The 16,067-nt window shown below is 39.8% G+C and overlaps 1 protein-coding gene across 2 annotated transcripts in view; it reads right to left on the bottom strand.

Annotated features, from left to right (window-relative positions):
- Positions 1-16,067, bottom strand: part of BICC1 (BicC family RNA binding protein 1) — a 351,439-nt gene that overhangs the window by 150,800 nt on the left and 184,572 nt on the right. For both annotated transcript variants that reach the window (XM_010852021.1, XM_010852022.1), the window contains exon 3: positions 3,193-3,262. In XM_010852021.1, coding sequence (XP_010850323.1) covers positions 3,193-3,262 — 70 coding nt within the window. The remainder of the gene's footprint in view (positions 1-3,192; positions 3,263-16,067) is intronic.

Raw genomic sequence — 16,067 nt, 5'->3', positions numbered from 1 at the left:
ACACCAGACAGTCTTGTGCCCCCAATGGCATCTCACACAGGCACTGAACAAAGAGGTCACTGTCACTCTAAACTCATTCATGCTGACTGCAAAGAGGACAGAGACATGAAACTAATGAGTCCATATAGATGCAGTTCTTTAGGAACCAAGATGGACATTGTTCCAGAGAAGTGGCCGCTGAAGGATCCTGCCTGTTTTCCGATAGCAGTCATCATCCATCCATTCCCTTTTGGACACATGGTCTCCCTAGTGACTAAATAATGGTTTTTCCATATCAGATGCTGAGATTTTTTTTCCCAGACTCAACCTTAAGAACCACCAGGGGAACTTGTTAAATATAAGGATTTCCAGTCCCATCCCAGACCTACTAAACCAGAATCTCTAGTGTGTTAGTCGCTCAGTCATGTTTGACTCTTTGTGACCCCATGGGCTGGAGCCTGCCAGTTCCTCTGTCCATGGAATTCTCCAGGCAAGAATACTGGAGTGCGTTGCCGTTTCCTTCTCCAGAGAAGAATCTTAAGTTTCTTACATGATGGCAAATTCAGGATGCTGACTTTCTGCCTTTATATCAAGCAGGATCCTACTAGCGCATCAACCCAAGGAGACATACAGCTACTCACACAGCTGCTCCGATAAAGGACTGATGACTTGAAAAATAAAGTTTCGACAGGACTACTTGAAAAATGCAGGACTAATTCCCATCAGGTAAAGAAAGGGACAGACTATGGTAACAGTAGCCATGAAAAACATTTGTCTAGGCTCAAATATTCAATCAATAAGCATCATAAATCTAAAAGTGAAATACAATACAAACACATGGCTGTACTGTCTCTCTGGCACATGAGGGATCATCTGCAAATTCCAAACCTTCACATCACCATGGGACTTAGAACTTAATAATCATCCAAAACATGCCATGAGTCCCTAGATACCTTTATATTCTTTGGTCTCTTGAATAATAATAGTTTGGGATGAAGAAAGCTTAAAATTAAGAACACTACCTCTTTTCTCAACAACGATTCAGAGGCAAGAAAGGGTCAGATAAAAAAGCAAATAATTACCTTCTAAAGTGCCTCCTGCCACTTGACTTTTACTAAACACAAACTATAGTCACACAAATTTCATCTCTAAATCAGACCATTTTAAAAATATACAGGAATACACATATCAGGGATGTAAGCCAAAATGTGATTCAGCAGCTGTGTGTTTAAGAACTAAGGGCAAATCAAGTCAATTTTGAAGAGTAATTTCCTCTGAGGAACACTTTTTTTTTTCTTTCTTCCTTGAGCTCAATCTCTCTCTTTTGGCACATTCTGCTCATCATTCAGTATTGTGTACATTTATGGCACTTCATAAATAATAAAAAATTGAAGGATGTCTTTAGACACAGGCCTTCAGGGATCAATTCTTAGGCACAATTCCAAAAGTTAACTTTAACCATGTGGAAATTATGCTAAATGCCCTCAAATGTACTGCTGAGATACTCTTATTCTCAAAGCAAAATGTATCAATAGAGTTGGCCACTGTGAATGGGTTAAATTGATCCATGACCAGAAACCGATCTACAACATTACCTTAATCTATTCGATCCATATTATCTAACATCTCTAAAGATGCAACCACATTTTACATTTTAAAAAATGAATAAAATGAATAATTCTGAGTTTCCCACGACAGGGGGAGGAAAACTGTAGCATGGATAATGCAAGAGAATAAGCCATCCAAAATTATCTGGGATTGTTGTAATATTCATGTTTCCTTGGGGCTTTTCTTTAGGGACTGATCAAATTACATTTTTATTAGGCTAGTAATGAAACTCATGTCATTCTTTAAGTAAAAATACATGACAACACAGAAGGAGGCTCCAGTTCATGTCCAAATTCCAACCTTTTCAAACAGCAGGCCAGGGATTTTTGAACGGCTGCAAACAACCAAATTCGGAGGCAGCCAGCTAGTGGCACCTTCTCCTTCTGCATAAGTATAGCACATCTCAGCACACTGGAGATAGATACATCCTATAGCACTTGGCAAACGCAAGATTCCTACAAAGTTGTGGAATTCCACTTGGAAATTCACTATGTTTTCTTAGGACTGTTTAGCATATAAGCTTCCCTTTTCTCCCCACCATGGTCACAAATATTGAAAATAACAAGGTCAGAGTGTCAATAGGAATTCCAGTCCACTGAAGTCCAGATAACAACACTCGCAACGAGTTGTAAAATAACTTACATTCCAAGGGATGAGTAGCTCTAATAAAATAAGATTAAAAGAAGGCAATCTGGATGACCAGAAACAAGAAAGCTGACAAATCTTGCAGTGTTCAGCATCATTTAGCAATAAAGGTCACAGAGGGAAGGGGGCACAAACATAAAACTCAACAGCAACAACAAAAAAGCTAGACCACAACAGACAATGCTCAGCTCACACCACCATTTTCTGAATTGCTTGGTGATGGTTCTCCATTATCTCCTAGGACTATGGGCATCTTTTAATGAAGTATATGCAACAAAGTTTCTTGACACTGGGGTTAAACAACAACAACAACAAAGCTATCCATAATATGTAATAATGAAAATATGAAAATAATATGTAATCTTGGAAGGAAACTAAGGGTCCTATGCTTTCATTTCTGACCATCCATGCACCAGTGAGCGCCCTCTAGATTAAAGCAGAGGAAAAGACAGACAAGGAAAATGCTTGGCCTAAAAGAGAAATCCTGTGTGTTCTTTGCTGTGTGATCGACGAAGAGGAGAAGCAGCAGTCAGGAAAGGAAATCTAAGTTCCTCTCAAATTGGAGGTGAGAATAATCAGCTGCTAAATCTGGGACATAAACAAGAAATCTAAAGTGTAAACAGAAGGAGTCTGTGTGTTGAAAATAGGTTATTACGTGTGGGCAGTTACCATGACTCGTGGCCACTACATGGTCATCCTTGAAATCATAAGATGCTACAATAATCTTCTACAATAACATGTCTATTATTACAAAATACTTAAAAATATTATTCTGTTGTTGAATCAAAAAGTTATATGTTACTTTGCATTATGATAATCCTTCCCAAATACTGCTATGTAACAAATATTTGGGAACAACTATGATACGGATAAAGGTTGATTTGAATTCCCAGGAAACCTGCGGATATTCCATAGTCTGCATTATCACAAACATCGATTTCTCCATCTCGCATGATTTACCTTTCTTGGATTTGGCACCAATCTTCAGTTTTGATGGCCAAGCAATCTGAGTATTTGTTTCCTCCATGATCTGCAGCAAAAATTTAGAGAAAAATATTGATTCGATTAGGAACTTGCATTTACAGGTAAGATTTTTTTTCCCAGAAAAAAAAAAAAAACTATTTTCAAGTCCTTAGCATCATGTTGTTGCAACAAAATGACCTCTTTTTAAAACAATTCAAAAACAAAACAAAACCTTGGTGGGGTTGGGGGTGGGGAGGGGAGATGCATTTTTATAAGCCTTTAATCTATTAGAAATAGTCAAGTATATTTGTTACTCCCAGCATTCCTCTCTGTAATGCTCCAGAATTTTAACTTGTGGCCAAACCACCCGAGATGCTTGTGCTGAGTAAAATTCCCCCATGACAATCACCAGCGGATTGCAACACATCAAACACGATCCTTGTAATGCAAAACGACGTGGGATAGGCCTTACGAAATGAAGTGTTTGTTTTTTTTTTTTTTTCTGGAGAAAATAAAATAAACTTGCTTTGGGCACATTTGTGTTTCATTAAAACTGATGAAAAGCCTCTAAACAGGACATCACGTCATAAGGCTGCATTTCCCATCATCTTTTGCCTGATCTGAGATGGCATTTTTGCCACAGTTCTTTCCCACTTCCCAGGCAGAATATTGGCCAGAAGGACTGGAGACCCACTGTGGCAAAAGCCCAAGGACAAGTGACGCAGGCAAAGTGTGCAGAGCAAAGGAAGTCCACGGTAAATGAGAGATGAGTGAATCAGCAAGAAGTGCCCATCCTTTCTATTATCACACAAATTAGCCTAGGTTATTGTTGACTTTCATACCATGAATATAAAATTCACTCAACAAATGAATAAAGCCAACAACTGACCAAATTCATAGGCAAATGACAGCAACTGCCACTCGTAAGTCACTTGAGTGGCATAATATTTAATTTTTCATATGGATTTAGAGGTAACTAAACAAATTAATGCCGAAGACAATGAAACGCATGAACAATGCAGTTAATAAAAAGTCCCTCTTCTCCCTCTGTATTGGCTATGTTCTGGACATAAGGCTAAATGGTTTACATGTTAGCATGCATCATTCTTCATTTAATCCCCTTTATCACAGCAGCAAAGGGCTTGCAGCAGATGTTTCAGCCTGGCAGCCCATAGAGGCATGTTGTCCACCTACTATAAGGTTTTTTTTTAAATATGAGCCAACATTTTTAAATCTGGGAATTTCACATAGACATTCAGGTTTCTGCTTCTCTGGAAAATGTGGCAGAGTTAGCATCCGGAGCCCACACCCCGACGTGGCCACGCTCGGCTGGCCCTGAGGACCAGATGCCCCCTTTACCCAGGGTCAGGAGACCCTGGGCTGTCCCCCTGACCAACTCCCCCTGGGTCTCCCACAGTGAGATCCCAAGCCACTTGCCCTTCTTGTCACTGTGTATTACTCACTTGCCAGTTATCACGGTGTTTGCACTTCTATACCCGTGTCTCTATTGAAAACTGAAAAACAAGACTAAAATCACGCTGTCTTCTCAAAGTGGAGGGGCTGCCCTGGCCCTGCAGGTGGGCAAGCCCATTGCCCCAGCTCTCCAGATCCGGCCCCTGCCTCTACTCCTCCTATCTATGCTGTCCTATTCATGGGTTTCATTGTCTTCTCCATGAAATAAGAGAGCTTATTTCTAAACAAGTTAGAAATAAGAACTTATTAATTTCTAAACTTAACTCTAAACCCATATTTTTAAGAACTTTTTATTGGAGTTGATGTGCAATGTTGTGTTAGTGTCAAGTGTACAGCAAAGTGAACCAGTTCCACATGTATCTACTCTGTTTTAGATTCTTTTCCCACATAGGTCATTACAGAGTATCGAGTAGAATTCCCCGTATTGTGCAATAGGTCCTCAGTAGTTATCTATCACAATCTGAGATTCTATTTTCTGTGTTTACTTGTTTATAGTTTGTCTCTGCAGAATAAAACTCTCTAAACCCTGCACACAGCAAGCACAGATTTATCTGGATAAATGAATCTTCCTAACACCCTTGGGAAGTAGATTTCTTTATTCCTCAAATAGCTGGGATGGAACAGAGTAGGGATAAAAACTTTAGACAGCTGACAAAGACTGGCCTTTTAACCACCATACTATATGCAATATAGGACCTCTTTTAAAAACTGTGTATAACACATTTGAAAATATGCTTTAGAATTTATGCAGACTGACTGCAGGTTTAACAACCTGCAAATATTTATCAAAAACCTACTTCGGTGCCATAATTATAATACTTAATAAAGAAGTTGCTCATCAAAGACAGTTGGAAGATATAACCTTCTGGAACTTTCATCATTTGGAGAGTTTCCCAGAAATTACCTGGCATGTGATCATCTCTTTTTATTAAACACCAATAAATGCTCCATAAAGAAAATAATTTGCCATAGAAAATATCTTAATAGCAGGTAACAGCTATTGAGCTGAAATGCCTTCTTTACACACACTTCCTCTAAACCTCACACCAGTCCAGTGTCTCTACAGTGCAGTGAAGTGCAAGGACCCAGAGCAATGAATAAGGAACAATTCCTGGTGTTCACAAGTTTACAGTCAAGTTCAGGGATACAGACAGACCATCAGAGGCAGTGGGCTGGGTGCTGGCACAGGGCCACTCACAAGGGTGGCTCTGGCTCCTATTGTGAAAGGTTGAGGTTGGAGGTAAAGTTAGTAAAGGGCTCCCCAAAATATAGCCTGTAAAGTCACTCAAGTCCTGACAGCCAAGTAAAAAGCCAATTTATGAATGAACTTATCAGTCACTAAATGAGGGCAGGAAGGCCCAATCAGGAGGGCTTTCTTATGGGTCATGTTTTATCACCCATTAGTTCCAGCTACTGTACACGTATCTTCAAAGTGACTAAAATTAGACAGAACATTTTCCTCTAAGATAGCTTAAGAGAGAAAATGGGAAATTAAGATCTTACCATCATATTGGTGGGGAAGCAGAAAGAGAATAATCTATATACTTTTGTAAATTTGGCTGTGTAATCCAGTAAATTATATCAGGTGCCATAATTATAATACTTAATAAAGAAGTTTCCTTGTCAAAGATGGTTGAAAGACATAACTTTCTAACATCGTAATCATTTGGAGAGCATCCCAGAAAGCATCCTGAGTTCAGAGGCAGAATTACAGCACTAAGCAAGTCTGAGGCTCTGTTACTAGCATGTTTGGCTTAAAAAGATGCCCTAAGTGGTCGTCAGAACAAGTAGATAGGAGAACTGGCAAAGATGAGCTCAGGAAGCTTGTGGCTGAAATCAAAGTAGCCACAAAACCTCTGAGAAGAAAATGACTATGTTACACCTCAAGAAAAAAGGGGGAAAAAAATCCTAAAGTGAGTTTCAGCTAGTTCTTTCTTTTTAATCTTATTATGGCCCTTGTTTCCACTTTCACAAAACCAAAGCTCAAAGAAGAAACTACTAATTTTGAATCATGTTCTACAGACATTAAATCACACCTTAACTATTTTAAAGACTTGTTTTAACCCGTAATTCTGGATGCTGTAACCTTAGCAAAGCAGCTAATGAATGGAGGTCAGAGATAAAGTGAAAATTTCAGCTAGAGGCAAAAATAAGACCTAGAAAGTTTACAGGTGAATTCCATACTTTTTAAAAAAGATGTTCCAGGGCTACCAGATAAGCCCTGACCTAAGGGCTTATCTTCCTTTTCACAGAGGCCACGTCCTAGAGTTGAACAGCTTGGGTGTAGACGTAAATGATGTCAAAGCCGCTGAGGAGGCTGGGCCGCGGGTGCGACAAGTTCCTAGTGCATCTGACGGGTCAGCACGCAGGGAAAGGAGACGAAAGGAGCAACTATCACAGGAGCTACAGGCAATCTCTCACCATCTTCACAAAATCCAGACATGTTTAATAGAGAACCACAGAACTAAAGTGACATTTTTTTAAAAAACAGGAAAGAACTCTGCAGCCGTTCATTCTGTGGATTTTATAATGTATGAAAACACTGACATCTTTCAAGAAAATGTATTTTCTACAAATGAATTAATTCCTGCAAAACTTCACAAAGAAATCAATTCCCAGAAAACCATGATATGCCCTAATTTTTTAAATTGTTTTTAATTGATTTTTAAAGAATTTGTGTCTGCACCCTGTGGCATACGGGATCTTCGTTCCCTGCTGCTGCTGCTGCTGCTGCTAAATCACTTCAGTCATATCCGACTCTGTGAGACCCCATAGACGGCAGCCCACCAGGCTCCCCGTCCCTGGGATTCTCCAGGCAAGAACACTGGAGTGGGTTGCCATTTCCTCTCCAATGCATGAAAGTGAAAAGTGAAAGTGAAGTTGCTCAGTCGTGTCCAACTCTTCGTGACCCCATGGACTGCAGCCTACCAGGCTCCTCCATCCATGGGATTTTCCAGGCAAGAGTATTAGAGTGGGGTGCCATTGCCTTCTCCCTGACCAGGGCTCAAACCCACACTCCCTGCATTTAGAAGACGGAGTCTTAACCACTGGACTGCCAGGGTCCCTAAATGCCCTAATTTTTAAGCAAATCAGGATGATATCCAAAAACTTTCGTTTGCATTCAAGGAATAATTTCAATTAAATGGCCAACTCCTGACCAACCTCTTTACAAAATATAAGTTGTTGATGTCCCCAAGTTGTGTGAAATTTGAACTGAAAGCTGGGAAACCTGCCTAAAATCACTACTGCTTCCATGTTAAACTAAATCTATAAATACTCTGATGTCAGTTAAGCCAGGAATGCCTGGGTATGTAAAACCACAGAACCTTTGAGAAGAAAGTGACTATCTTCTGTCTCAGGAAAAAAAAATCCTAAAATGAATTCCAGCTAGTTTTTTCCCCACCAATTGTATTATTGTATATTTCCACCTTCACAAAATCAGACCTTGAAGAACAAATATCTGATGTTGAGTCATTTTCAATAAATATTAAGTGACACCTCAAATATTTTAAAGACTTGTTCTAACCCATAATTCTGGATGCTTCATGTTTATACCATCTCAACTAGGTCAGTGTTAGCTTCTGAGTATCTTCATTCTCACAAGAATCTCTTCTCGATTCTACTAATTTCTTCCAGGTTATACATAATAGGCAACAATTCTATATGTCATAAAGAGAGAGGAGATTTTGGAGGAGTTGATCTAAAAATGCAATTATTTGAAAAATAACTCTTAAATTTCTGTCATTAGGCTTGTACTGACTACTAACAGGGAATTAATCATTAAAATGTAACTTAATTCTTATGCTAATCTCAGTTGTGATGAATTCCAAATATTTATAGTAAAAAATGGAGGAGGAAATGGCAATTCACTCCAGCATCTGCCTGGAGAATTCCATGGAGAGAGGAGTCTAACAGGCTACAGTCCAAGTGGTCGCAAAGAGTCGAACACGACTAAGTGAATGAGTACACGTAGTAACAAGAGTATCTGACCTAATACAAATTTTTAAATATATGAAGCAATTAAAATTAAGATGATTGATATTAGAAAGAACACCTATTTTATCTTCAAAGGTTACTTCTTCATCATGAAAAATCTGTTGAAAATAGAATGCTATATGCAGTTATGGCTGATTTGAGGTGTTGTACGGCAGAAACCAACACAACATTATAAGGCAATTATCCTCTGATGGAAAAAAAATAGAAAACTACAGATAGATAACAGTTTTGGAAGCTAAACAGCCATCTGAAAGTTCTAATTCACATTTGCTTTTCACAAACAGGGAGTAATTTCCCTGATCAAAGAGTAACAGCACTGCTTCTTATATTAAAAAGGTACCTAATAAAAATGGAATAATATATTCTTACTTTGGTTTTAGTTTTGGGGGAATAAGGGAAGGAAAGGAAGGTAACAATTATATAAGCTGGAATACAGAAGCTTTTTTTGATTGGAAGAAAGTTCTGTCAGCTATTGAAAAATGTCATCATCACAGATGTACATGGAAGCATTGAAATAATCTCACTTTCCTTAAATATCTTGACAAAACTAAAATAAAATAAACAAGATCACCTATATTCTATTCACCTAAATTCTATAAGTAGCTTCATTTATGATAAAAATAATCTCCATGTAGATTCTTCAATAACAAGTCATAGATTTTTTTTCCCTCTCCAACAAATTCCACATTAGTACACCATGTAAAAAGAGAACATGTCTACAAATGCTCACTATACTACACATTCTGAAAGTCTGAAGCAATTATAGGATAGTATCTTACAGATGAAGGAAACCTTTACTAAACCAGCAACATTCTACTAATGTGCTTATTTCACCAAATTCTTCAATCCAGACGTAAAGCTAAAAATCCACAAGTAATCAGCATCTCAGATCAACCCAAGACAAATCTATTTATGCTGACTTTACTTGAAATATTTATTTTTGAGCCAGGCAAAGAATGCTTGACATTTATACTCTAAGCTATTGAAAATTCATCCTTCAAAATGGCTACCAGCTGGGCGCCACCCGCAGCCTGCTTCTCTAAGAGACCAACTCCTGTGTGCTCTATCTTCCCCGTGTTAATATCAATGGAGAAATAAGGTCCACCATCACGGAGGAGGCTGTCTGAAGTCACTTCATGTACTGATGGATTATGAGTCAATTTGCTGAACTTCACCATGAAGGGAGCTAAGTGAGAAAAGAGCAACTAGAAGCCACTGAAAGGTAGAGCTGGGAAACCAGTGAAGTCTCACATGAGGGCGTGTCTACAAGCTGAGGCGGGGACTTCCTGGTGGTCAGTGGTTAAGACTCTTGTGCTTCCACTGCAGGGGACCCAAGTTCAATCCCTGGCTGGGGACCTAAGATCCTTGCAATGCTATGCGGTGCGTCAAAATAAAACAAAAGCTGGGGATATTGATTTTGCTGAGACATTAGAGGTCTTTGCTATATTTCATTTTAAATCCAAGAAATGTTATCTCAATGATTCAGTTATTCATCATCCCCAGAACACCTGCTCACATTTGCCTGATGTTAACATACACTTTCCATGTACTCAAGATTATCTTATAAATCAGGTACGTGAAAACTTTTTTTTTTTTTAATTAACAGATGGGGAAAGCAGGATTCAAAGAGGTTAAGCAGCAGATAGGCACGTGGCAAAGCCCAGGTTGACAATAAGTGACTGACTCCCCAGGCAAGGGTGATTTCTGCTGACCTGGCTTATGAAGGAAGGGGAGGCACCACATGCTCAGGGAGGCTGCTGTCAGAACCCTGCTGTGAACACGGAAGTGCTCGCCAGCGGCAGCCTGGCTGGCCCTGGCATCCTGGTTAATGACACAGTGACCCAGAAGTGGCCCCAAAACGGTTCAACCCAGGGAGGAATCCCCACCCCACGCATGTATAGAGAATGTGAGAAGCAATTTGGTTGTCACAGTGACACAAATGAGGGTCACACTGGCACTCAGCTGAACCTCCCACGAAGAACAGGAATAGCCACTCAAGATACCCACAGAGAGCGATGTCCCTGGTGGCCCTGTGATTAAGACTCCACACTTCCAGTGCAAGGCACACAGGTTCAATCCCTAGTCTGGGAACTAAGACCTAACATGCCACACAGCCAAAAAAAAAAAAAACAGATATCCATAGAGACAGTCCTGGCTTTGCACTGTTTTGATACATGGATTTTAGTTACCACAGTTCAGTTAGTGGTGCTGGGGAAGACTCTTGAGAGCTCCCTGAAAAGCAAGGAGGTCAAAGCAGCCTATCCTAAAGGAAATCAACCTGAATATTCATTGGAAGGACTGATGCTGAAGCTCCAATACCTTGGCTACCTGATGTGAAGAGTCTAGTCATTGGAAAAGATCCTGATGCTGGGAAAGATTGAAGGCAGGAGGAGAAGGGGATGACAGAGGACAAGATGCTCCAGGAGATGATGAAGGACAGGGAAGCCTGGAGCGCTGCAGTTCAACACCACCAAACCCCCAACAACACAAGTTTATATTCCAGTTACCAAAGTCTATTCACTGTGATTTTGAGTAGCTGCATCAAATAGAAATTCCCCTGCCAGCTCTTCAGTACACAAATCACTACATATGTAACAGATGTTCAGCTTGATCAGTGGCCAGTCATGCTGCTTCTTTCAAAGTCTGTCTGTTATTACTCACAAGACATCTGTAATCAGTTCACGTACAGACAGCAAAGCAAGGAATGGTGCTGACTTTCTGTCTTCCAGTGATAAAACCAAAGGACATGAAAATGGATAACCCAAAGTGAAAACTGGTCAACAAAGATGAAAGTGAAGCAGAAAAGCAAAATATTATACTGCTGGAACTGGAATTTAAATCCAGTATCAATGGGGATAGTATCAATAGCTAACAGTGGGAATTTTGACACTGATGCTGTATGTGAGACTCTGAATTCACAGCCAGAGGAACTTTGTGAAGACAAAAGTAGCAACATCAAAGAATGAACGCAGTCATGACGGAAAGGATGAAGATGTCCCAAAGGAGATGATACCAGCCAAATAACTCACATTAAATAAAAAAAAAAAAACAAAACTCTGGGAGGGGGTTTCCCTGGTGGCTTAGTGGTAAAGAATCCACCTGGAAATACAAGAGACACACATTCGATCCCCGATCTGGAAAGATCCCACATGCCGCAGAGCAACGGAGCCTGTGCACCACAAATACTGAGACTGTTCTAGAGCCTGGAAGCGGCAACTACTGAAGCCCGCACGCCTAGAGCCCATGCTCGCAACAAGAGAAGCCACCACAATGAGGAGCCCACGCATAACTAGAGAATGACCCTCTCTCACCACAATTACAGAAAAGCCTGCACAGCAATGAAGACTCAGCACAAAAATTTATTATTTAAAAAAACTAAGAAATTTCACAACTTTGAAAGTATAAGGATAAGCTGTTGGAATCTGATTTAGACTTAAGACTATGATAATTCAAGGCACAGAAAAGATGCTATCTCAATACTGTAAGTTTTGCAATAAGAAGAAAGCTAGTGCTGTTGCAACTTGACAAGATTTTACAAAGAAATGAAACACAATAATTCTCAGTGTTTCTAATGTTTAAATACAATGTTCTGAATAATTATTAATTTTACTATTTTTTCATTTTCCTATAATTTATGATTGATAGGAAGAGATTTTTTTCTCATGTTTGAAAAAATTTTTTAAAGGTTGCAGACCATTCCATTTTCCCATTGATTACTAAAAGGGTTTTGCACAGTTTCAGTCTGCTAGGTTATTTTTAGGGTCCCACATTACATTCACTATACACATTCACTATAATTGTATACATTCACTAGACAAGGTGAAGCCTACTTTTTAATGCCCTACTGAAAATCACAGATAAGGGGTTTTAAACTATTCACACTATAGGCAACTTTAAGCTCATTTATTTCAGAAAGTTCAAAGAACTCTTACTTATCAATTAAAACCTAGATGAAATGTGCCCTCCACTGTGAAAACTCCTCCAGCTTTCCCAGGCAAAGTTCAGCTCTCTCTCCCCATCCCCATTCTCACCTTGGTGTGGCAACATTACAGTGCTTATTTCTTTGCTGAGATTACCAATCCCACAAATGAGTTGGGCTCCTGGTAGCCAACAGCTGTATTTTGACCTTTTTCATGGGAGTATGGTCTAAATAACTTTATATTTTTATTTTTGGGGGATATTTCTTTTATTTTTTTTTTTTGCGGGGATACATGTATTATTTTATTATTATTATTTTTTACTTTACAATATTGTATTGGTTTTGCCATACATCAACATGCATCCACCATGGGTGTGAGGAACACGTGTAGATAACTTTATATTTTTAAACTTTTTATAATTTATTTTTATTGAAGTATAGTTGAAGAACAATGTTAATTACTGGTGTATAGCAAAATGACTCAATTATACACACAGACATTCGTTTTCAGGTTCTTTTCCACTATGGTTTACCATAGGATATTGAATATAGTTTCCTGTATTATACAGTAGGACCTTGTCGTTTATCCATTCTACGTTTGCATCTGCTAACCCCAAACTCCCGATCCAACCCTCTCCCACCCTCCGCTCCCTCGGCAACCACCAGACTGTTCTCTGTGTTCCAGATCCTGTTTCAGTTCATAGCTTCATTTGTGTCGTATTTTAGACTCCACATGTAAGTGATATCATATGCTATTAGGATCTCAATACGCATTGGTAAAGTAATTAGCAGCGATGAGGAAGAAATTATGAAGGGAACAGAAAACGTTCCCTTTATATGAGATTTTCCAAGTAGACAGCACATGCTGTAGCACAGATAACAGCCATTTCATCTACAAAGTCTCTTTAACTCATCCAAAATACGGTATTTTTGAAGAGTATGTTTATCAGAATAAATGAACTGAGTGAAAATTCATTAGGTGAAAGTACATTCTAAATCACTGACAAGATTCATTCTCCCAGGGTACAGCTGTATTATAACAGAGAAAAAAACTCTCCAACCAAAACGTCTGGAGCTGTGGCTTAAGTACAGTGACTGGCGAGTTGGGCCAAGTGTAGGCTGTGGAAAGCAGGAAGCCTAACTCGTGTCATTTCTGTTCCAGCCTACGGCTGGCACCAGCCTGGGGAAAGGGGACACACCCCCATTTTAAAAGACAAGCCAAGTTTTCACATTAAATCTGATTTCTAAACGTTAGCACCTGTTTCAGTAATGTAAAAAACATTTTGTGGGGGAAAAAAGCATGGTTCCCACTTCTTGATGTGTGCTGCAAACCAAGGAGAATTTTCATGGGATGCGTGCTCAGTCGCTTCAGCAGTGTGTGCCTCTGTGTGACCCCATGGACTGTAGCCCACCAGGCTCCTCTGTCCATGAGGATTCTCCAAGGCAAGAATACTGGAGCGGGTTGCCATGCCCTCCTCCAGGGGATCTTCCCAACCCAGGAATTAACCTCACGGTTTCTCCAGCGTCTTCTGCATAACAAGCAGATTCTTTACCAATGAGCCACTTGGGAAGCCCTTTCATGAGGTATGAGTCCTTTATTTCTGATCACCTATGTTAGTAAAAACCTGGTTTCTCGGTTCCCCTGGGACATAAGGACCTATGATTCTTAAGACTATTTCATTCTCCAAGTACCCCTTTATTCCTCAGAAAGATTAACCAAATCTCTATCTGACATCATGAGTAACTCTGAAGAGATTTATTAAACTTGAACTATCAGAGTTAGTTCACTCTAACTGCTGTATAACTTGAGTGTAACAGTATAAAAATGGGATAAAACACAACACTACTGATATATTTAATAAAATCAAGTTACCAAGCTCTGACTGTTAATTTCCTAGCCTCTGATTTTTCACATGCCTGGTTAACTCCAGTTACAAGAATCCACATTATAGGCTTTTTTAGACAATACATTTTACCACCCCGCTCATTTTAATCTTTTCAAAGTCAACAATCTTACTTAGCTCAGTAACCTCCAATGGCATTGATGCTGTTAAGGAATAAAAGATCAACATAACACAGCAGCTCTATAATGGTGTCCCTGAAATATCAAACAGATAAAATTCCATGCAGGCTATGCTATTGCAACAACTCTAAATGGAGTGTGTTCAGTGGATAAATATAAAAAAGCTTCATTTCTCTTTCATGTTGAATGGCCTGTGTGAATTGTCAAGGGGCTTGGTTCTACACACTGAGGGACCTGAGCTAAATGGAGGTGCTTCCATATTATAGTTGCCCATCTGGAATCCATGGCCTCCTGAGTCTCCCTTTGGGAGAAAAACAGGAAGAACCCTGCATCAATATTTTACTGCCTTGGCGTAAAAGAAAAACACGCTACTTCCCCCACAGCTCATTGACCATGACTATGTGTACATCTCTGCCAAACTCAAAGGGAGCTGGGACATGCAGGAGGCAATTAGAATACCTGGTGGGCACTGCTGTCTCACTACTGCCAGATAGTTCTTTAAAAGCTTCATTGTCCCATGGTTGAAGGACTTATTACCAAGTGAAACCTCCCCTTGCTCTTATTTTTTTTTATAATCCAGACCCATCAAATAGCCTTTTAAGCATATTTCCACCTGGGTATCTCACTAGCTTCTTAGACATGCTTAACTTGAACACAATCTTCTACATGCAACCTGACACTGTAAGTTGTCTAACCAGGATCCAAACATCAACCCACTTACCTAAGAGTGCTGCCACCTGCATCGCCAGAGGTTACTTTAAAAACCACCATGTTAAAACTTAACAACAAAAAAGGCAAATAACTTCATCCAAAAATGGGCAAATAATTTGAAAAGACATATCTCTAACAAAGATATATAAATAGTTAATGAGCATATAAAAAGATGCTCAGTAACACTGATCATTCAGTTCAGATCAGTCGCTCAGTCATGTCTGACTCTTTGCGACCCCATGAATCGCAGCACGCCAGGCCTCCCGGTCCATCACCAACTCCTGGAGTTCACCCAGACTCACATCCATCGAGTCAGTGATGCCATCCAGCCATCTCATCCTCTGTCGTCCACTTCTCCTCCTGCCCCCAATCCCTCCCAGCATCAGAGTCTTTTCCAATGAGTCAGCTCTTCAAATGAGGTGGCCAAAGTACTGGAGTTTCAGCTTCAGCATCATTCCTTCCAAAGAAATCCCAGGGCTGATCTCCTTCAGAAGGGACTGGTTGCATCTCCTTGCAGTCCAAGGGACTCTCAAGAGTCTTCTCCAACACCACAGTTCAAAAGCATCAATTCTTCACCGCTCAGCATTCTTCACAGTCCAACTCTCACATCCATACATGACCACAGGAAAAACCATAGCCTTGACTAGACGGACCTTTGTTGGCAAAGTGATGTCTCTGCTTTTCAATATGCTATCTAGGTTGGACATAACTTTCCTTCCAAGGAGTAAGCGTCTTTTAATTTCATGGCTG

The sequence above is a fragment of the Bison bison genome, unplaced genomic scaffold, assembly GCF_000754665.1.
Source record: "Bison bison bison isolate TAMUID 2011002044 unplaced genomic scaffold, Bison_UMD1.0 scf7180017864306, whole genome shotgun sequence".
Lineage (NCBI taxonomy): Eukaryota > Metazoa > Chordata > Mammalia > Artiodactyla > Bovidae > Bison > Bison bison.
Note: the sequence above shows the minus strand (reverse complement) of the source record. Positions and strands in the feature narration are given on the sequence as shown.